Source organism: Macaca nemestrina, chromosome 6 (assembly GCF_043159975.1).
Source record: "Macaca nemestrina isolate mMacNem1 chromosome 6, mMacNem.hap1, whole genome shotgun sequence".
Classification (NCBI taxonomy): Eukaryota; Metazoa; Chordata; class Mammalia; order Primates; family Cercopithecidae; genus Macaca; species Macaca nemestrina.
Window position 1 is genome coordinate 87,185,980 of NC_092130.1, and position 23,812 is coordinate 87,209,791.

The following is a 23,812-nucleotide window of genomic DNA, read 5'->3' on the forward strand; positions in this document are numbered from 1 at the left end:
CATAGTCCATGAAAATTTCCAGATATATCAAGTTTAACAGGAAAAAAATACACTTTTTCTTTCAATTCATTAAATTATACCTTACTCTGAAGAAAATCAGCAATATGGTTCTGGCAGTATATAGTAGTCCTGACACTTCTCTTAGTAAGGGACATTTTTCTACCTCAGCACTAAATGCTGGCCCAATAGTATGACCTTGGCCTTCTATCTAAACTCTTAAAATTATTTAAGATCCATTGGTGGAAATGAAGTCTCTATGGAGATGTGGATGATTTACTGATAACAGAAAAGGTTCAGATTCCATTACTACTGATGGCTATACTTCCGTTTATGTTTTCCCTAAGCCATAACTATTTAAAATGTTACTGTTAGCATTCTTATTTGTCTCATTTGTTGGTATATAACTCTCCTACTTAAATATATAGAACAAATCATATTAATTAAAATAAATTGCTTGGACAGTTGTCCTGCAGATTGTCTCTGAAGGCTATAAATTCAAATTAAGGGTTTTGTTGCTTGTTCCTGAGCTTGGAAAGATTCCTTTTACTGCATTAGTAGTAGCTCAAGAAATCAACAACCTTGCAAAAGAGCATTCATTTGAATTCTTGCAGAAATAGCTGGATAAACTGCACATATAGCTAGTTATCATAATCATATAACAAAATCTTTACTTAAGCAAGCAACCAAATTACTAATTCATGATGGCAAGTGTTGATATATAATAGTATTGAGTTTGGAAATAACTATATTTATTTCTATATATTTTAAAAATATACATTTATATATGTTTATATCTATTATATTTATATGTATTTCTATATACTTTATTTTATATATATATAAAATTAGGTTTCGCGTGTTCTAAATAGTATACCATAGTAGCAAATTGTGAGATATTTTTGTAAAATAAACAAACTTCGTTTTCTGGATATTAAAGCATTCAATTAGGTCAAAATAACTTGTGGGGAGTGGGAATAACTTACTCTGCCTATTTTAAGAAAAGCCTATTTTGTAATTTCTAAAGGCAAAGATGTGACTACCATTTATAGTATTATATAAAAATTTAATGTCCTTTGCATTTCATGGAACCCCTGTAATATTAAAAAAGAATAGCCCAACCTATCATTAAATTTGAAAATAAAATAGAACAAATAAATTACATTCTTAACTTTCATTTGACCTTTTAGTGTGAGTATATTTCCTTAACATTTTCCTTTTTCTTATTGGAGTTTCCCCAAAACTAATACACCTTAATTAGCTTGAGGAAATAACTAAATTTAAGTAGAAATAAGGTTGTAAAGATCTCTCTGATCCCTTAGCAAAGTGAGATTTTTGCCATCCGCTTATTCCCAAAAGCCCCTGCTGAAAACGGATGTAAGGCCTTGTAACTTCCTTATAAAACCCCTGTTATTTAACTACTTCAGAGATTCAATACAAAGTTCAGAGGAAAACAAAACTATTAAAGTGTTGAAAATTACAACCTATAAGGAAATTTTAAACAACTCTATTTTTGAGAAGATAAATCAATTTTCGAGTTACCTAAAAAGAACAATGTTGATTTCTCAATTTCTGCTAATGTATGCTAAAGGGGATGGACTGAAACTATGCATGTTTCTTAAAACATGGGTTTTAAAACATTAGGCAAAGCTTTTTTGGATTTTCATCATCCGGAGAACATATCAGAAAGCAGGTAGGTCTCATCTGATTACCTGTCTTCAAGTGAAGAAACTGACGTTAATCCTGTGGTTTTTCTTGGGGTGAGGAGAGAGGCGTAATGGAGTTACTAAAAAATGGCGCCATTTAAATTCAAGATGAATATTCTGGTTTGTAATGGATTTCCCACTACTATTCCTGAATCTTAATACTCATGAAGTTATTCTCAAGCATAGGATAGTCTTATATCTGTCCCTTCTCTAAGTCTTTTCCTTTGGGACTATAGAACATCATATTCTATGGTTTGCAATCTTACCATAGAATTTATAGTGATTTTACTACACAAAAAAAATCATATTGCTTTCTGTCATTAATGTTGCTGCCTTTCCAATGAGTCACGAAGGACATGAGCACTTTGGGAGGCTGAGGCGGGTAGATCACCTGAGGTTGTTCGAGACCAGCCTGGTCAACATGGTGAAACCCAGTGTCTACTAAAAATACAAAAATTAACTGGGCGTGGTGGCACGTGCCTGTAACCCCAGCTACTCAGGAGGCTGAGGCAGGAGAATCGCTTGAACCCAGGAGGCAGAGGTTGCAGTGAGCTGAGACCATGCCACTGCACTCCAGCCTGGGTGACAGAGCAAGACTCCGCTCAAAAAACAACAAGAAGGACATGAATGATTTCCTAAGGCTACCCCAGATTGCTTCATGAATCAAGGAAGAAATACCCGAATTATGTATTTTCGCAAACAAAGTACTAAAACGAAGCCTAAGAAAATAGCATCGATGCCTTTTATTACCACTGACATTTCATACTAAACTGAAATATTGTACACAATCTTTATAGGATTTTGAATATAGATTTAGAATAATTATTCAGTTCAGTCCATATAATGAACACACTCTGTCTGAATAAGCTCCCTGAGGACAAGACCATATTCAGCTCTTCTCACTACTGTTGCCTAGCATAGTGTTTTTTTGTTGTTGTTGTTGGTTTTTTTTTTTTGGGGGGGGGGCTACATAGGTGTATGTATTATCAGGTACATGAGATGTTATGATACAGGCATGAAATGTGAAATAAGCACATCGTGGGGAATTGGGTATCCACTCCCTCAAGCATTTATCCTTTGAGTTACAAATAACAATCCAATTACACTCTTAGTTATTTTAAAATGTACGATTAAGGTTTTATTAACTATAGTCACAATATTGTGCTATCAAATAGTAGGTCTTATTCATTGTTTCTAACTATTTTTTGTACCCGTTAACTATACCCACCTCACCCCCAGCCCCTCACTACACTTCCCAGTCTCTGATAACCATCCTTCTACTCTCTGTGTCCATGAGTTCAATTGTTTTGATGTTTAGATCCCACAAATAAGTGAGAACATGTGATGTTTGTCTTTCTGTGCCTGGCTTATTTCACTTAACATAATGATCTCCAGTTCCATCCATGCTGTTGCAAATGACAGGATCTCATTCTTTTGTATGGCCAAATATTACTCCATTGTGTATATGTACCACATTTCCTTTATCCATTTATCTATTGTTGGACACTTAGGTTGTTTTTCAAATATTTGCAAGCACTGCTGCAATAATCATAGGAGTATAGATATCTCTTTGATATACTGATTTCCTTTCCTTTGGGTACATACCCAGCAGTGGTATTGCTGGATCATATGGTAGTTCTATTTTTAGTTTTTTGAAGAACCTCCAACTGTTTTCCTTAGGGATTATATTAATTTATGCCCCCACTAACAGTGTACAAGGGTTCCCTTTTCTCTATATCCTCACCAGCATTTGTTATTGCCTGTCTTCGGGATATAAGCCATTTTAAGTGGCATGAGATGATATCTCATTGTAATTTTGATTTGCATTTCTCTGACGATCAATGATGCTGAGCACCTTGTCACATACGTGTTTGCCATTTGTATGTCTTTTGAAAACTTTCTATTCAAATATTTTCCATTTTTTGATCAGATTGTTAGACATTTTTTTGTTAGACATGTTAGACATAGAGTTGTTTAAGCTCCTTATATATTCTGATTATTAATCCTTTTTCAGAAAAGTAGTGTGCAAATATTTTCTCCCATTCTGTGGGTTGTCTCTTCACTTTGTTGATTGTATCCTTTGCTGTCCAGAAGCTTTTTAACTTGTTTTGATCCCATTTGTCAATTTTTGCTTTGGTTGCCTATGCTTGTGGGGTATTGTTCAAGAAATCTTTAGCCAGACAAATGTCCTGGAGATTTTCCCCAATGTTTTCTTGTAGTAGTTTCATACTTTGAGGTCTTATATTTTAAGTCTTTAATCCATTTTGATTTGATTTTTTACGTGGTGAGAGATGGGGGTCTAGTTTCATTCATCTGTATATGGATATCCAGTTTTCCCAGCACCATTTGTTGAAGAGACTGTCTTCTCCCCACTGCATGTTCTTAGAACCTTTGTTAAAAATCAGTTCACTGAGGTGGGGTGCGGTGGCTCATGCCTGTAATCCTAGCACTTTGGGAGGCTAAGGCAGGCAGATCACGAGGTCAGGAGATGGAGACCATCCTGGCTAACACGGTGAAACCCCGTCTCTACTAAAAATACAAAAAATTTTCCAGGCGTGGTGGCACACATCTGTAGTCCCAGCTACTTGGGAGGCTAAGGCAGGAGAATCGCTTGAACCTGGGAGGCAGAGGTTGCAGTGAGCTGAGATCGCACTGCCGTAGTCCAGTCTGGGCAATAGAGTGAGACTCTGTCTTAAAAAAAAAAAAAAAAAATGAGTTCACTGTAGGTGTGTGGATTGTTTCTTTGTTCTCTATTCTGTTCCATTAGTCTGTGTGTCTATTTTTATGCTAATACCATGCTGCTTTGGTTACTATACCTCTGTAATATAATTTGAAGTCAGATAATATGATTCCTCCAGTTTTGTTCTTTTTGCTTAGGATTGTTTTTGGCTCTTTTGGCTCTTTTGTGATTCCATATAAACTTTAGGATTTTTTTTTTATTTCTAAAAGGAATGTCATTGGTATTTTGATAGGGATTGCACTGAATCTAGATTAGCTCATTGTTTTGAACTCAGCAGGCTCTCAAACATTTGCTAGATAGATAAGCAAGTTAATTACATATGGTAAAACTCTGTTCTAAAATGTGGCTCATTGTGATACATATTACATAGAATACAAACTAAGGTTGATCTCTCAAAACATAAGCTATACATGCTAAAGTTCAATATAACAAGTAATCTTTAAGGCCTTCTAATTTCATTCTTATAACAAGAGCCCATTACAATTAATTTCCTACTATTACCATTCATTGAGACAGAGTTTCCCAGAGTTTATGCTCATTTGGGTCAGTCTTCTATTTATTCTATATCTACAGCACCATATTTTAAGAAATGGTATAATCTGAAAGTGTTGTCTGAGTCATGAAAGATAAATTTAAATTCATTTAGTTAGTATTATGTATTTTGATCCCTTAAAAATTGAGGACCTAAATATTGTTATACTCAGTTAATTACATTAACCAGAATGGAAACGTGAATGGTTATATTTTACTGATGACTAAATTAAGAGGGCTCTGCTGATTTATACAGTGTCTCAGAATTAACTATAATAACATCCTCTTTACATCAAAGCTGGTTATGATAATTAAAATGACAGCCCTTTTTTGACAGTTCTACTGTACGCCTTTGAGGAGCTTCTAAACTGATAGGAGAAGCCAGGCAATCAACAACCAGAGACCCAAGTGAGATGATGATATAAAGTTACATACTAAAGAAAAAAGTGGTGGCAAAGAAAGTCAGAGGAAGGAAAAGGTTATTGGGATCAATCAAATTAAATTAAACATTTAGTTTTTGGTGTCACATCACCAGAAATTAAATGTTTAAATAGTGACCTACAAAAAGTCTCACTCCAGTGTGATATGTGACCTAAATTAAGTGCTTTGCTAAGCAAAGTTTGTTTAAAACCCTTTTACATTGGTCAAAAATACTAGTCAGGTACCAAAGACTGAAATTACTGAATATCATTTTTCTTTATACCACTATCTCATTTTTAAAAAGGTTGTGAGTATAGTTAGTAAATAAATGAACTTGCAGGAAGTTGTTGCCTCTTGGTAAGGTCATTGAATTTTAGACTTTAAGAAACAAATAGTGATACAAAAACTAAGGATGGGTAAATTAATTTTAATGGTCTAAGAGCCATCATATTCATCATTCATAAAATTAACAAATAATACCTTTTGAGATATAAACTACTACTCATTGTGATACTGGTAGTGAAAAGTTATTATTTCTTCATTCCACCTAAGAATAACATAGTAACACTTGAACTTCTAACACAGACCAATCAACAGATATTTTTCCAGTGCTTAAAAAGCACAGATTACAGTGTACAAAACACTAAACTATTAGTTATTTGAAATATGCTACTTGAGCCAAACTAAGATATTTGTCCATTTTAAGGGGTGGGAAGCACTGGAGTAGGGGACAGAACAGGTTTGTTTGTTTGTTTGTTTGGGAGAAGAAATAACATGACATCTATCTGCAATTTCTCTGAATCATGGAGAGACAAGTAATGTTATTATTCTATGATCATTAAATAGCATAACCAGACCAGGAATGGTAGCTGACACTTATATAATCCCAATGCTTTGGGAGGCCAAGGCAGGAGGGTTGCTTGAGGCCAGGGGTTTGAGACCAGCCTGGCCAACAAAGTGAGACCTCTTCTCTACAGAAAAATGTTTAAAAAAAAAAAAAAATAGGTGGCCATGGTGGTGCACCCTTGTAGTCCTAGCTACCCGGGAGGCTGAGACAGGAGAATCACTTGAGACCAGCAGTTTGAGGCTATAATGAACTATGATCATGCCACTGAACTCCAGCCTGGGCAACAGAATGAGACTATGACCCTAAAAAAAAAAAAAAAATCATAACCAAATACTGTCTGAATTTGCTTTCAATTGCGTTCCCTGGAGAAAGCTTTCACAGAAAAGTAACCATCTATTCTAGATGTCCTGTGTCCTAAGCTTCTCTATCCTTATCATTTCTATCCCTGGAAATGATAAGTAACCTATGGATTCCTTAAAAGTATCAAGTTGAGATGGTTGTAAATGCTGAGAAATAAGATGAAGGAAAGATTGTATGCAGGGCAAGCCATGGTGGTGTCATTTAGAGGCTGAATCAAGAACAGAAAAATCCACTCTTCCTACACTTTCCAATGCTTACTAAAAGGCTGAATTAAGTGGCCTCAGCTTGGGTGGCATTTTCTTGCTACTAACAACATAACTTGAGCAGCAGCATTTCAAATGTCCTCACTCTGCCATGTTTATTAAAAGCAAATGATAACAAAGATGACATGAACGTGAAAAGGTCAATTTCTATGTGTTTTTGCATTTGTCGTATTATAAGAGAAAACTGTTAATAGTTGATAAATATGTTCAAAAACATTCCTGAGGCTCATAAAAATAAATCCATCTCTTTTCTATTTGAAAAAGAAAATATGTTGTTTGAAATAAAATATTTGAAACAAAAGCTACTGATAATGAAGTCTTCTTCAACAAACTGCAAGTACAGATGAAAAGATACATGTGAAAAAAACTGTTAATGCAACAATGAAATAACAGCTCAAGAAAGTAATAGAAAAGATGTAACAAAGCAGTATGTGGTTAATTGACCAAAATTGACCTGATATCCATAAGCACAGACATTAGATATTATAGGACTCAAAGGAAAAGGATGATCACACATTAGGCATACGTAGTTGGGAAGTTCTCCATGAAAGAGGTGGGCTGTGGACTGGGTCTGAAGAAGGATGAGCAGGTTTGGGGTAGGTGGAAAGGCATTTCATGTGGGTGGAACAGCAAAAGCAGAAGTGCAAACACAAGTGGGAAACCACAATGCGGGAGACAATAAGGAAAGTAATTTTCTCCCTAGGGGAAGTATTAGCAGCTAAACAGAACTGCTGCTACCAAGCTAGAACAGTAAAGACTTTAAACTCTCTAGGTAGGGCAGTCATTGCTGGTTTGATGTAGCAGTAGCGTGAGTCTTTGGATCTGGATATCTGGAGATGATTGCACTGTCCAGACACTGAAATCATGGGTACCTGTGGACTAATGGCAGTGGGGTATGCATGAATGTCAGAATGCAGAGTAAGTTGTCTCTTAACTGGTGACAGACTGTGAACAAGATTGGGAGTGGTGGCATAAAATACTTTGTGAACAACAACTGGATATGTGGGGCTTTCCAAGGGAGAAGAGAAGATGGTCTAGGACTGATCCTGAGAAAAACTCACATGTACAGAACAGCAGAAAGAAGGTAACAGAGACGTTACTTTCCCCTCTGATTTGAACCTCCCTCTGAAAAACCAGTCCGCACTGTGCAATGTGGAGAGACAGACAACAAGGGTTTTTCTTGAAGAATAAAATCCAATATGACTTTACTCTTCACTCTTCCGACCCTGTGTTATTGAGGGAGAAGGGGTAATGGTCAGTTTGAATAATTTAAATATACAGACATATATTATATATTAAATATACATACAGTATATATTTAATATACATTAAATATATATGTATACATTAAATATACATACATACAGTATATATTTAATATACACATATACAGTGTATATATTTAACATACATGTGTATATATTATATATACGGATGCATATATATGTGTATATGTACAGTATACAGATATGTACTATATACATATATACAGATATGTACTATATATACTGTATACATGTGTACTGTATACATATATGTACACTGTATGCATATATGTACATATATATTTAATATTGATATAATTGGAATGTAAGTAAAAATGGCCATCAAGAATTGAACTGAGAGAACTTAGGGCAAAATCAAAGTTTAAGGATACTGAATTACAGCTTGGGACAGAGCTGAATTACAGACATGAGACAACTGGATATGTGGGGCTTTCCAAGTGAGAAGAGAAGATGGTTTAGGATTGATCCTGAGAAAAGCTCACATGTACAGAAAAGCAGAAAGAAGTTTACAGAGACATTACTTTCCCCTCTAATTTGAACCTCCCTCTGAAAAACCAGTCTGCACTGTGCAATGTGGAGGACAGAAAGACAACGAAGATTTTTCTTGAAGAATGAAATCCAATATGACTTTACTCTTCACTCCTCAGCTACATATTGGTAGAACAATTTGAAATCATTTATTTGGCCAGATGGCTAATGTTGTTTAACAGTACAATTAACTAATAAATAATTGTAAAGCACTTTGTAAATATAAAGTGCTACATAAATGTTTCATAATAACATTAAACAGGAGACTTAAGTTACATTTTTATATTCAAGTATTTTATTGGTATCTCAGGAGAAATGCCAAGAATATGATCAAATACCATTATTACAGTCTGTGTTTGAAAAATACAGCAAAGTGATTATAGGAAAACAAAAACAACCTTGGCCATGCTAGGGTGAACAGAGTGGACTAGCATGAAACATTTCCCTCATGAAAAACAAGAGGGAATGACCACATGATCATATACATATATATATGTATATGTTGTAATATTTACTTACTGGAATTTATTTATTGCAATATTATATTATTTATTGATTGACAGAAAAGATAATTTACCAGATAAAAAAAATGTGAAAGACACAGAGCGTGAGAAAGCACATCAAGGTAGGAGCTCTGAGGAAACCACCAGACACAAGCAGAATCTTACAAAATAAGAGTAACATTCTATGAAGGACTTAAATTTATAGCTCATCCACTATTTATAACAATGCATTGAGATACATTGGTATACATTGTTGGTATATAACAATGTACACCACTAGCACCCCCTATTTTGCATATAAGAGAACTGATGCACAGAGAGATTAAGAAATGTATTCAATATCACACAGCTAGTAAGTGGCAGAGTCAGGATTCAAGCCTAGACAGGATGGTTCCAATGTCTACTGGGAAGAATCTGGCAGAGGTTTTATTACCCCAATAAAATAAGACAGGTGGAGCCATACTCCTTCCTCCTGCCTCAGATCGAGGATATGAGGGCTGAAGCTGCAGCAATCATATTGGGACCATGAGGTAAAGGACAAGAGAACCACAGAGACATCAGCCCTGCTGTTGTTAAACTACTTAACCTATGCAAGCAATCACCCACCTCTGCATTCTTATTATATGAAGACAATAACCCTCTATTTGTGTAACTGACCACACCCAGGACTTCTCCTGCTTGCAAGCTTAACCAATATGCCAAATCATCATCATCATCATAAAAATAGTTATCACTTGCTGAGTGCTTGCTATAAACGAGGCATTAATTTATGTTTTATGTGTGTTTAATCTCTTCTACCTTATTCCAACTCTGTTAAGCAGGCACTATTATTATTAGCATTCTAAAAGGAAACTGAGGCACTGTTTTATCTGGGTTGCCCAAGGCCACACTGCTTATAAGGGATTTAAATCCAGCACCCTAAATTCTAAACCCTCATTCTGCAGCAAACAGTATTCTAAACAGTCTGAAAGACTAAAACTATTTCAATTAAAATCAGAAATTAGATAGGGATTCTTCCTATTTTAGTATACCTATTCTTATTCAGTATTACTTGGAGATTCAAAAGCCAATGTTTCTCAGTGGGGATATATTGACATTTTGGGAAGACAACTCTTCATTGTGCAGGATTGTTGCACATTAAAGATGTTGCCATCTGTGTTGTCTAGGTCCTAGCAGAAGCACTCTCTAGATATAGTGTCAGCCAAAAATACCCTCCATGTTTCCCCATAGGGAGGCAGTGTCGCCCCAGTTAAGAACTATCATTCTAGCACAAATTTGGCAAACTTCCTCCAAAAAAAAAGTCCAAATAGTAAATATTTTAGGCTTTACAGGACATGCAGTCTTAGTCTGTCTCAATTGCAACTACTAAACTCTGACATTATTGAGTGAGATCAGTCATTGACAGTACATAAACAAATAAGGGGGCCTGTGTTCCAACGTGAACATATTTATACAAGAGAAAGAACCCCGAAGCACCAAGGGGTTAAAAAACTTGCCTGGGGGAAAATGTAGTTTTAATATTATTTTTTCATCCATTTTTGTCATCATTTTTTATCTTCTTATGAAATGATTTCTTCTTAATAAGCACAGAGCAAATATAATAAGGTTGTGGTAGGTAATAAGGTTGTGGTAGGTAAGTTTACATCTAGGAAGTTTACAGATTCAACACAAAGGTGGAGTGACTCTAGGGCCTGTGCTCTTATTCAGAACACTATTGATTTCGGGTATTTTAAATGTTTTTCTCTCAGTAAAAGGCAGGGTAAATGCCTCAAAGACCTTCTCACCCTCCAGACTCTGGCCCTCCTCATCTGTCTGGTGTCAGCTGCTCCTTCCTGCAGTACAGGCCACCCAAGATTTGCTTCTGTGACAGCTTGGACCAGTGCTACCAAGGATATACCTCATGCTTTACTATGCATGTCCCTAAGAGAGGCTCTCCTGGTTGGCTCTAACACACAGTCATCCTCGAAACCTCCCCAAATGTAAGATTTTATGAAACTGATCACTAGAATAGTTGTTCACTGATCTGTGACTGTTTTTATTTTTCAAACCTCAAGGTCTCATTGTGGGTGAGCAAAAACAGAAAGGTCTTAGCTCATGGTATAGCACATGGAAAAGCTCTGTAATATGTGCTAATATTAATAAAACATACAGAGTAGCAAGTAGATATCTCTGCTTGAGGAATGAATATGTGTGTAAATTCGGGAACATGCATCAAGGCTAAGAACAACCAAGTCAATCAGAGTGGTACAAATGAGCAAAGTTGTAACTGCTAATTCTGTTAGAGTATGTCAGTCTAGGCTTTAGAGTCCCTATTGTGCTTGCCTAGGAAAAGGGACCCATATCTAACCACCCAGGAGCCATACAGATGGAGCCAATTCCAGAAGACAGTTAATATCATGGTGCAGATCAGTGGAGTCTCATGAGACTTTACTGCTAATCAGTGTCTAAGACACACCATAGTCATTGCCACCAGCTGTGGGGGCCAGGCTGCAATTCTTCTACAATAGTAGGCAGGTGGGGAATTCAACAATCATATAAAAGGGCAGGCTACCAAAATTAGGAAAAACAAAAATATAATTACCTCATAATGCTTTTTGGGAGGAACCAGAATATGCTGCTTCCAACATTTTCTGGTTTCTGTAGGGTATGCTTTTTCCACCACAGATATTAAATATATTAGGGGAAATTAGGAGTAAAGATTTTTAACAGATTGCCCATCCAATTATGTTTAACAAATTGGTAGATTCTTTTCTCTTTCAGTATTTTTTTTTTAACAGAATTGACTTGTCGTGTTTGCATTGTGTTAACAAAACCCAAAACCACGATGGAATTAAAGAAAAACTTCTCTTAAGAACTTATAGATATGAAATATAACAATGTTTGTGATAAATACACATTTCAAATCTCTAATGCTTTCACTCAATATGAGTAAAACTATTAAGGAAAATGTAGTTTTAATATTATTTTTTCATCCATTTTTGTCATCATTTTTTATCTTCTTATGAAATGATTTCTTCTTAATAAGCACAGAGCAAATATATTAAGGTTGTGGTAGGTAAATAACTTTGCCTAATATCATTAATTACTAACAGCTCAATTATACTGTGAAGTGCCTATAATTGTCATGAAGCTTCAAAAATCCTTATCACGGATTCTATTATGTATATGATTCATTTAAATTACATTAATTATACGGATTTTTAATGAAGCAGAGAGACTACTTTCAATTTTCACAAGCAGAGACAATGATCAAAATATTTATGTGCATATTACATACTTTATTCTGTTGACATTCATAAAATAATTCATTTACTCAGACAATATTAGCACCTTTACATGGGAGGGAAAAAAGGCAAATCTAATTTTTCATGTTTGGATTTCTTTTAAGATTATATGATCCTTAGAGGGTTATTTTATGTAATATCTAGCACAATTTGGGCAATATTTTTTAGAAAGTAAAATATTTAAACTTTTTTTTTTTTTAACCAGTAATTTGTATTAGCTGTAAATGGTTTTTAAACCATGGTTGTTAATTCCATTTGAAAGTCCAGAATCCAGAGCCTTATTCTCTGAGTTCAAATACAAAGATACACAGGCCAGTGATTTTAACATTCTGTACCTCAGCTTAGTAATCTGTAGAACAGGAATAATAACATTTTTTATTGAGAATTTAAAGAGTGATATGTGAAGTGTTTAAAAGAATGCTTAACCATTAGTTAATGCTATATAAAAGCATTTTCCATTATTTATTTTCCTGCTTGGGAGGAGCTCAATTTAACATGAATATTAGTGATACCCAATTTCACCCATATAAAATGGTAGGGAGAGCTTTTTATCATTAAAATTCCATGAAAGCGGTGTAAGAAAATCCTGTGGGCTAAATTGTAAATCCCAAAATACTGACTTCCCTTGTGATGTGGCTTTGAATAGTGTGGCAGTGAAAAACTTTTTTTCATTCATGTTGTTATTAAAACCTGTTAGATCAACGACTTAACTTCAACCATATGGAAACATGGAGAAACTAAGGCAGCCAAAAATAGCAGTTTTTAGATCCAGACAAGTTTGAGGCTAGGAAATGAGAATCGTAGGCAGAGGGTGAAGCAGAAATATAAATTGAAACCAAGTGTCACTTTTCAGATAATCTTTTTTCTTCTCTCCATATTTCCCCTCCTTCTTCATCTCATATATATCACTGCTGGGACTGACCAGGCATACTGAACTCAGCACTCCAAAAAGGAAACGTGTATGGGAACAGACATCCTACTATGAGATCTTTATGGAAAATCCAAGGCCAGGCATGGTGGCTCACACCTGTATTCCCAGCACTTTGGGAGGCTGAGGGAGTACGATCAGTTGAGCCCAGGAGGTCAAGACCAGCCTGGGCAACATAGGGGAGACCCTGTCTCTACAAAAAATTAAAAAATTGGCTGGGCATGGTGGTATGCACCTATAGCCCCAGCTGCTTCAGAGCCTGAGGCAGGAAGATCACTTGAGCCCAGGTCAAGGCTGCAGTGAATCATAGTTGTGCCACTGTACTCCAGTCTGGGTAACAGAGGGAGACCCTGTCTCAAAAACAAAACAAAACAAAACAAAACACACACACACAAAGAAAATACAGTTGCTTTCTTTTCATCATTCAAACAAAACCAGAAAATTCCACCCTAAATTCATGTGTAACAGACTATTTGTTGTCTGGGAGTTTGGATTATAACACAATGAGGGGTTCTGGAGGACATTCAGTGAGTAGCTGCTTGTTTGTTATTAGAAATCCTATCCTGCTGAAGCCTTTATGGCAGAAGATCTTTTAGACTGTATCAGCATTGGCTTTAAAATCCTTTTGTAACATTACATCATAGTGGACAGCTTAGGGAGGGACAGAAATAAGAGTGAGTAGAGGAGAATGAAACTGTTAGAATGCTGGGTTCAGTATACTCTGGGCAGTCCTGGGCAGTCCTGGGGAGGTGGAAAGAGTGGATAGGAAGGAAGAAGTAAGTGTGCTCGGGTTATTGTGATGATATTTACTTTGTAAGATTATATTTATATGTATGTAGTTTGAGAGTCTAAGATTTTATTCTGTATCTCTTAATCATCCAGAATTAGAAAGTCTTTAATCTCTTTTTTTTTTAGTAAATGTTATTTGGAACCTTGCTAACAATTTGCCACTTTTCTAGAGTGGTTGAACTTGATTGCTTCAAATCTGATCTTATTTCAAGAAATAGACTGACCTGCCCTTAAGGTATATCCAAGTAAGCTTGATGTTCTTCTTTCTGCTAAAGTCTTCCTGGCAAGCCTCCCTGCAACTTAAAACCACTAATCTGATTAATCAGTGAGGGAAACAATACTATGAAAAATATTTGCTTATTAGTTGCTAATTCTAGATTTTATTTATATGTGTATTTTCATAGGCCACATACGTTCTTGAAATACAGGAACCTCATTTGAAACAGTTCTTTAAAAACTATCCTGAAGTGGAGCTGATTTCACTCTACTTTCGTCTCCCACTCTCCTGGCCCACTCCGCGGAGGCAGTGCCAATGAATCGTATTACCCAAGAGGCAGTCAGTGAAGAATAAACAAGTGGAAACAGATGACTCAATAAGCCAATGATTGCATATTCAAGCCTTATTAACTGAGTGTTGACCTGTGGTTTGAAAGTTACAAAAATGCTAAGACGTGATTTTTCTTTTAGGTGGGAAATGAAGAAGGATGAAACACTACAAGAGGAAGAAAAAGCAATGCTGGAGCACTTAAAAGAAATTTGCACCCCACAGAACTCTTCTGCCTCAGATAACACAGAGGAACAGTAATCTGCAGAAAACAGCAACAGCTTTATTTTAGGAAACAATCCCATGTAATGGAGTAGGATTTTTACCATAGTCAGAATGGACCTCATATGTGCTGTGAAGCATGAAACCAATGACTGAGTAATCTCTGTACTGAAAAGGAATACAGCACATAAAGAATAAAGTGTTACATATCTTTTTTATTTTAAAAATAATTTCAAATGTTTTTCTTTCCTCAATCTTTCTCTTTATATGATATAACTGCTGCCATCTCGTGTTCCCTTTGAATTATTTTTTTCTCCTTTCAGTCTTGAAGTATCTATGACAACAGGCAAAAATGTTCAGAAAATTTTTAAAGGATTTTTGAAATGCAACATTTGGATGTTAAGTTGAGTGGAGTCACATAGCCCCGTGAGGTTATCTGAAATTTTTAATTTAATTTTGTTGTAGCTGTAGCCCAAGTCCCAATCTTAATTGCCTTACCCACAATTGTGCCAACTTTCCTCATTCAATTTATCTAATTACAGTTAAAAAAAAAAAAAAAAGGCATTCTCCTGAACTATAACTTTAGTCACACCTCTGCTTGTAGTGGTTTTCAGTCTTCCTCCTAAAACAGAATCAAACTTCTACTCATACATATTCAGGTCCTATACCAAATGGCTCCATGTTCAGACAATTGCCTGCCATCCTCTTGGTTCAAGTCACATGCTTGCCATGTTTTCCCAACCAGAATCCATCTTTCTTCCAAATTTAGGCTCAAAACTAATTCCAGCAATCTTTACCCCAAAGCTCATTAGCTCATATAATGTGTTACTTAAAAAATTTTTCATTATATTGCTATACACACACACACACACAAAGAAAACAGAACAGGCTCTAGTACCCTCTCTGCTAAGAACAATTATAGATATTTATTATTTCCTTCCTATCAGTGCCTGATATTAGTTTATAAAGACCTTGAAGATCTTATTATATAATATGAAGTCTCCCTTTATAACTCCCTATATGCCTACTACAGTATTATTTCATCAAGGGGGCAGTTAACGAACACAATCGATTAAATAGCTGCTAATGAAAGAAAAAGACAACAAAGAGAATTGCATGGTTGGGCAGTCTAAGAATGTCTGGGAGAAGCCTTATATCTTTTTTTTTTTTTTTTTTTTTCATTTTAGACATGGGGTCTCGCTCTGTTGCCTAGAATGTAGTGCAGTGGCATGATCATAGTTCACTGTAACCTCAAACTCATGGGCTCAAGCAATACTCCTGCCTCAGCCTCCTGAGTAGCTAGAACTACAGGTGTGTGCCACCACACCTGATTCATTTTTTAAATTTTTTTGTAAAGATGAGGTCTCACTATGTTGCCCAGGCTGGACTTGAACTCCTTGCCTCAAGTGATTCTCCCACCTAGCTAGAACTACAGTTGTGTGCCACCACACCTGGTTAATTTTTTAAATATTTTTGTAGAGATGGGGTCTCACTATGTTGCCCAGGCTGGACTTGAACTCCCTGCCTCAAGTGATCCTCCCACCTCTGTCTCTCAAAGCACTGGAACTATAGGCATGAGCGACCACACCAGGCCCAGAAGCCTTACATCATGGGCTATTTTAGAGCATATGACATCAAACTTCATGTTTTCTGATGTTCTCAGATATATAATAAATTGTCCGTACTCCCACATCCTGTGATTTTTATAAAATATGTGTAGGCTACATGATTTCCAAAGGAAAGTACTCATGCATTTTTCAAAGAGTAAAAGCTTGGGGTGCAGAGGAGGCCACATTAGGAAATCTCTTACATTTTTTCTTTAAATAAAAATACATAAATGGCCATGTAGACAGCTGCCTGCCAAATAACACATTTTATTTTTAAAAAATGTACTTTAGTTGGCCAGTATAATCATAAACCAAGTGTTTTTAAGATTTGGTTGAAGTAATTTCTAAAAATTCTGTGAAGACCATTTAGAAAATGGTAGGAAAATTTTATGAGAACTGGACATTCCATCTAATCTGATCTTTAAATAGGTTAGTATAACAATCAACGTAAGGCAACAGTTGACTTTATTCCTTCAGCTAAGTGGTGGTCTGTGTACTAAATCTGCCTAATTGTGCTTCATTACACTAGATGCAAAAATGGAAAGTTAAAAATAAATTAATCCAATAAACCAAATATAACATCTTATAAAGTTATAGGATTTCACATTTGGATTGTCTTCTAATACATCTAAAGGTCATCTTTTAAAGCTATTATTATTTAATTCATATATTCCTGTACTAACCCTGGAAAGTAATTTTGTTCCTCCAGAAAAAATATTTTCTGTGGCTTCCTTTTGAAAGGAAAGAAGTATAACAGGGGAGAATGGGATGAGTTTAAAGGAAGAGAAAAGTAGTAGAGAAAGTGGGCTTGCAGTTGAATTCTATTCTGTGCTTGTTCAGTGAATTTATTATAGCCATAAGTGCAATAAAGTTTATAATTGAAAGTGTTAAGTGACAAGTCATTGATTTATCAGATTATTTTAACTTTATATGCAATACTTTTTTTAAGAATAATAAGAAGTGGTATTTCAAAAAGGTTTTTGTTTCTCACATTTGTATGAGTTAACAACAGGAATGAAGCCTAACAGTTTATATCTCCCCATATGCTTATTACAAAAATATTATCTTCCTATAAAGTATGATCTTCCTTCTGTGTTCTGTTTAACTGTATTTTATGTAATTATATAGAGATATCTATTTTATTAATGGTTTAGCAGTTACTATGTGAAAATAGTATGAATTAATTTTTAAATAAATTATAAATAATATTGTCTATTTCAGATATTTTACATTTTTGTCATCTCTACCAAACACTATTATAGAACTACCAACCAAAGAATGGAAAAAAGAAATCAATTGTTTTGTTTAACAAGATGTGCCTACTCATAATGTCCTATTACCCCAGTTTATATATACCTGAGTCAAAGAAAGTTTCAGGTAGTTCATAATTATCATTCCTTACTATAAAAAAATTTAAGATTTTTAATACCTCCCTTTAAAATTGAAATGTTTCATAGAAAAAAAACCCAGCTGTATTCAACCTTAAAAAGAAAGGAATTTCTGTCATATGCTGCAACATGGATGAACCTTGATCACATTATGCTAAGTGAAATAAGCCAGTCCCTAAAAGACAAATAATGTGTGATTCCACTTACATAAGGTATCTAAAGTAGTCAGATGCAGAGGGGCAGGGGAGGAGGAAAAGGGGAATGGTTGTTCAAAGCGTACCGAGTTTCAGATTTATGAGATGACAAAGTCTGGAGATCTGTTTCACAAGAATGTGAATACACTTAACACAACTAAACTGTATACTTCAACATGGTTAGGAGAGATTGCTGAGAAAGCAGCTTCAAGATGGCTGACTAGCTACATTTGCTACTCACCTCTTCCACAAAGAAGAACCAACATAGCGAGTAGATAACCACACTTCGAATAAATGATCTAAGAGAGAATACTGGAATTCAACAGAGAAGTGTCAGAAAACATTAGAACAAGGAAGGAGAGAGGTGAGGCAGCCTGCTCAGCCAGGATTGACCGGAAGCCCAGAGAGACTTCCTGGTCGAGAAAAGGATGAGAGACCTCTAGCAGTGCATGCTCCCACTACAGGTTACTGCAAACCAAGCCATGGGAGAGCCCTTTGACCCATGTGGACTCTGAAACCAACATAGGGAGATGCTTGGAAACCAAAATTAGCCCGGCATGGTGGCGCATGCCTGTAATCCCAGCTACTCAGGAGGCTGAGGCAGGAAAATCGCTTAAACCCAGGATGCGGAGGTTGCAGTGAGCCCAGATCGCGCCACTGCATTCCAGCCTGGGTGACACAGCAAGACTCGGTCTCAAAAAATAAAAAAATAAAAAAAATAAAAATAAATAAATAAATAAATAAACAAACAAATAAATAATAATCCTATCAAAAATTGGGTGAATATCAATAGATATTTCTCAAAAGAAGACATACAAATGGCCAACAGGTATGTGAAAATATGCTCAACATCACTAATCATCAGGGAAATGCAAATCAAAACCACAATGAGATATCATCTTACCCCAGTTATAATGACTATTATTAAAAATACGAAAAACAAGAGATGTTGGCAAGAATGCGGGGAAAGGGGAAAATTTTGTGGATTATTAATTTATTTTATTTTATTAATTGTGTGGGTACATAGTAGGCATATATATTTATGGGATACATGAGATGTTTTGATATAGGCATGCAATGCACAATAATCACATAATGGAGAATGGAGTATCCATCTCCTCAAGCTTTTATCCTTTGTATTGCAAATAATCCAATTACATCATTTTAGTTATTTTTAAAACATACAATTATTATTGACTATAGTCACCCTGTTGTGCTATCAAATAGTAGGCCTCATCCATTCTTGCCATTTCTTTTGTACCCATTAACCATCCACATGTACCCCTAATCCCCAGCAACCCTTCCCAGCCTCTAGTAACCGTCCTTCTATTCTCTATGTCCATGCGTTCAATTGTTTTGATTTTTAGATTCCACAAATAAGTGAGAACATGTAACGCTTGTCTTTCTGTGCCTGGATTATTTCACTTATCATAATGATCTCGAGTTCCATCCATGTTGTTGCAAATGATAGAATCTCATTCTTTTTGTGGTTGAATAGTACTCCATTGCATATATGTACCACATTTCCTTTATCCATTTGTCTGTTGACGAACACTTAGGCTGCTGCCAAATCTTAGCTATTGTGAATAATGCTGCAACAAACATGAATGCAGATATCTCTTCCATAGACTGATTTCATCTCTTTTGGATATATACCCAGTAGTGGAATTGCTGGATCATATGATAGCTCTATTTTTAGTTTGTTGAGGAGTGTCCAAACTTCTCCATAGAGGTTGTACTAATTTACATTCCCACCAACAGTGTATGAGAGTTCCCCTTTCTCCACATCCTCATCAGCATTTGTTATTGCCTGTTTCTTTTTTCTTTCTCTCTCTCTCTCTCTCTCTCTTTCTTTCTTTCTTCTTTCTATAAGCTATTTTAACTGGGGTGAGATGATATCTCATTGTAGTTTTGATTTGTATTTCTCTGATGATCAATAATGTTGAGCACCTTTTCATATGCCTGTTTGCCATTTTTATGTCTTCTCTTGAGAAATTTATATTCAAATATTTTCCCATTTTTTATTGGATTATTAAAATTTTTCCTACAGAGTTGTTTGAGCCACTTATATATTCTGGTTATTAATTCCTTGTAAGATGCATAGTTTGCAAATATTTTCTCCCATTCTGTGGATTGTCTCTTTACTTTGTTAGTTGTATCCTTTGCTGTGCAGAAGCTTTTTAACTTGTTTTGATCCCATTTGTCAATTTTTGCTTAGGTTGCCTGGGCTTATAGGGTATTACTCAAGAAATCTTTTCCCAGTGCAATGACCCGGAGAGTTTCTCTAATATCCTGGAGATATTTCTTGTAGTAGTTTCATAGTTTGAGGTCTTAGATTTAAGTCTTAAATCCATTTTGATTTTATTTTTGCATATGGTGAGAGATGGGGGTCTAGTTTCATTCTTCTGCATATGGATAGCTGGTTTTCCCAGTAGCATTTATTAAAAAGACTATCCTTTCCCCCAGTGTGTTCTTGGCATCTTTGTCAAAAATGCGTTCGCTGTAGGTGTGTGGATTTGTTTCTGCGTTCTCTAATCTATTTATTGGCGTGTGTGTCTATTTTTATGCCAGTACCATTGCTGTTTGAGTTACCATAGCTCTGTAGCATAATTTGAAGTCAGGTAATGTGATTCCTTCAGTTTTGTTCTTTTTGCTTAAGATAGGTTTGGCTATTCTGGGTTTTTTTGTGGTTCCATATCAATTTCATGATTCTTTATTCTATTTCTGTGAAGAATGTCATTGGTATTTTGATAGGGATTGCACAGAATTTGTAGATTGCTTTGGGTACTACGTAAATTTTAACAATATTGAATGTTTCAATCCGTGAACATATAATATCTTTCCGTTATTTTGTGTCCTCTTCAATTTCTTGCATCCATGTTTTATAATGTTCATAGTAGAGATCTTTAACTTCTTTGGTTATGTTAAACTCTTGGCTATTGTAAATGGGATTACTTTTTGGATTTCTTTTCAGATTGTTCCCTTTTGGCACATAAAAATTCTACTCATTTTTGTATGTTGCTTTTGTTTCCTGTAACTTTACTGAATTTGTTTATCAGTTTTGGTAGGCTTTTTGGTGGAGTCTTTAGAGTTTTCCAAATATAAGACAGTATAATCAGCAAACAAGGATAATTTGACTTCTTCCTTTCCAATTTGGAAGCCCTTTACATCTTTCTCTTGTCTGATTTCTCTAGCTAGCACTTCCAGTACTATGTTAAATAACAGTACTAAATGTGGACATCCTTGTCATGTTCTAGATCTTAGAGGAAAGGCTTTCAGTTTTCCCCATTCGGTATAATTACTAGCTGTGGGTCTGTCATATATGGCTATTATTATGTTGAGGTATAGTTTTGGTATTTGGTTTTGGTATTAGGGTAATACTGGTCTCATAGAATGGGTTTGGAACTATTTCCTCCTCCTCTAGTTTTCAGAATAATTTGAGAAGGATTGGTATTAGTTCTTCTTTAATGTCTGGTAAAATTCAGGAGTGAAGCCATTGGATCCCAGGCTTTTCTTTACTGAGAGACTTTTAATTAAGGCTTCAATCTCATTACTTGTTACTGATCTGTTCAGGTTTTGGATTTCTTCCTCGTTCAATCTTGGTAGGTTGTAGTGTCTGGGAACTTGACCATTTAGATTTTCCAATTCATTTGCATATATTTGCTCATAGTAGCCACTAATGATCTTTTGAATTTCTGCAGTATCAGTTGCAATATCATCTTTTTCTTTTCTGATTTTATTTGTATCTTCTCTCTTTTTTTTTCTTAGTCTGCCTAAAGGATTGTCAATTTTGATAGCTTTTCAAAAAAGTAACTTTTTGTTTTATTGATCTTTTGTATTGCTTTTTTCATTTCAGTTTCATTCATTTCTGCTCTGATCTTTATTATTTATTTTCTTCTACCAATTTTGAGTTTGGTTTGCTCTTGCTTTTCTTTAAGATTCATCATTAGGTTGTTTATTTGAAGTTTTTCCTCTTTTTTTTTTTTGATGTAGACACTTATACCTACAAAATTCTCTTTTAGTACTGCTTTTGCTATATCCCATAGGTTTTCGTAAGTTGTGTTTCCATTATCATATGTTTCAAGAAATTTTTCAATTGCCTTCTTAATTTTTTTCATTGACCCACTAGTAATTCAGGAGCATATTGTTTAATTTTCATGTATTTGTATAGTTTCCAAATTTTTTTTTTTTTGAGATGGAGTCTCACCCTGTCACCCAGCTGGAGTGCAATGGCACCATCTTGGCTTACTGCAAGGTCCGCCTCCTGAGTTCAAGCAATTCTTCAGCCTCAGCCTCCCGAGTAGCTGGGATTACAGGTACCTGCCATCATGCCCAGCTAATTTTTGTATTTTTGTAGAGACAGGGTTTCACCATGTTGGCCAGGCTCGTCTTGAACTCCTGACCTCAGGTGATCCACCTGCCTCATCCTCCCAAAGTGCTGAGATCACAGGCGTGAGCCACCGAAAATTCCGCTTATTAATTTCTAGTTTTATTCCATTGTAGTCAGATAAGATGCTTAATATTATTTCAATTTATTTGAATGTTTTAAACTTGTTTTGTCTGAAATCTAACATATGGTCTATCCTTGAGAATGATCCATGTGGTGAGGAAAACAATGTGTAATCTGCGGCCACTGGATAAAATATTTTATAATAGCTATTAGGTTCATTTGGTCTATAGTGCACATTAAATTCAATGTTTCTTTGTTGATTTTCTGTCTGGAAAATCTGTCCAGTGCTGAAAATGAGTTGTTGAAGTTTTCAGCTCTTACTGTATTGAGGCCTAGCTCTCTCTTTAGCTCTAAAAATATTTGCTTTATGTACCTGGGTGCTCCAGTATCAGGTGCCTGTATATTTAAAACTATTATATCCTCTTACTGAATTGATCTCTTTATTATATAGTGACTTTCTTCGACTCTTCTTATAGTTTTTGTCTTGAAATGTATTTTGTTTAATATAAGTATAGCTACTCCTGCTCTTTTTTGGTTTCCATTTGCATGGAATATCTTTTTCCCTCCCTTTATTTTCAGTCTATGTATGTCTTTATAAGTGATGTGTATTTCTTGTAGGCAACAGATTAATGAGTCTTGTTTTTTCATCCATTCACCCACTCTATGTCTTTTGATTGAGAGTTTAGTCCATTTACATTCAATGTTATTATTGATAAGTAGAGACTTACTCCTGCCTTTTTGTTATTTGTTTTGTTGTCTTGTGGTCTTCTCTTCTTTGTTTCTTTCTTTCCTGTCTTATTTTAGTGAAGGTGACTTTCTCTGGTAATATTGTATAGTTTGTGGTTTTTATTTTGTGTGTATCCATTGTATGTTTTTTGGTTTAAGATTACCATGAGGCTTACAAATACTGTCTTATAACCCATTGTTTTAACCTGATAACAACTTAACACTGTTTGCATAAACAAACAAACAAGAATAACTCTAATAAGAACTCTTTGCCTTAACTTCATCCCTCTGCTTTTTAACTTTTTCTTATTTCTATTTATATCTTCTTGTATTGCTTATGTCTTGAAAAGTTAATGTAGTTACTATTTTTGATTGGTTCATTGTTTAGCCTTTCTACTTAGGATAAGAGTTATTTATACATCACAGTTACAGTGTTACAATATTCCGTGTTTTTCTGTGTACTTACTATTACCAGTGAGTGAGTTTTGTATATTCAGGT

General features: G+C 35.2%; 1 protein-coding gene and 1 long non-coding RNA gene across 8 annotated transcripts in view; one reads left to right on the plus strand and one right to left on the minus strand.

The window, feature by feature from the left end:
* The window catches only part of LOC105491963 (KIAA0825 ortholog), a 473,971-nt gene extending 456,277 nt beyond the window's left edge, over positions 1 to 17,694 (plus strand). Inside the window, exon 24 of one of the 3 annotated variants that reach the window (XR_011624178.1) lies at positions 14,870 to 14,999. Coding sequence is in view for 2 of the 3 variants with exons in the window: in XM_071097811.1 (XP_070953912.1) it covers positions 14,870 to 14,987 (118 nt within the window). In the remaining variant the exon portion in view is untranslated. Of the gene's footprint in view, positions 1 to 14,869 lie in introns of all 3 variants that reach the window. The other 2 variants (XM_071097811.1, XM_011758773.3) reach the window with 2 other exon arrangements.
* The window catches only part of LOC105491966 (uncharacterized), a 110,312-nt gene that overhangs the window by 53,480 nt on the left and 33,020 nt on the right, over positions 1 to 23,812 (minus strand). For 4 of the 5 annotated variants that reach the window (XR_011624182.1, XR_011624183.1, XR_011624181.1 and 1 more), the window contains one exon: positions 2,646 to 4,394. The exons of the other annotated variant lie outside the window; for it this stretch is intronic. This is a non-coding gene — a long non-coding RNA (uncharacterized lncRNA). Of the gene's footprint in view, positions 1 to 2,645; positions 4,395 to 23,812 lie in introns of those variants that run through there. 5 annotated transcript variants of the gene reach the window in all.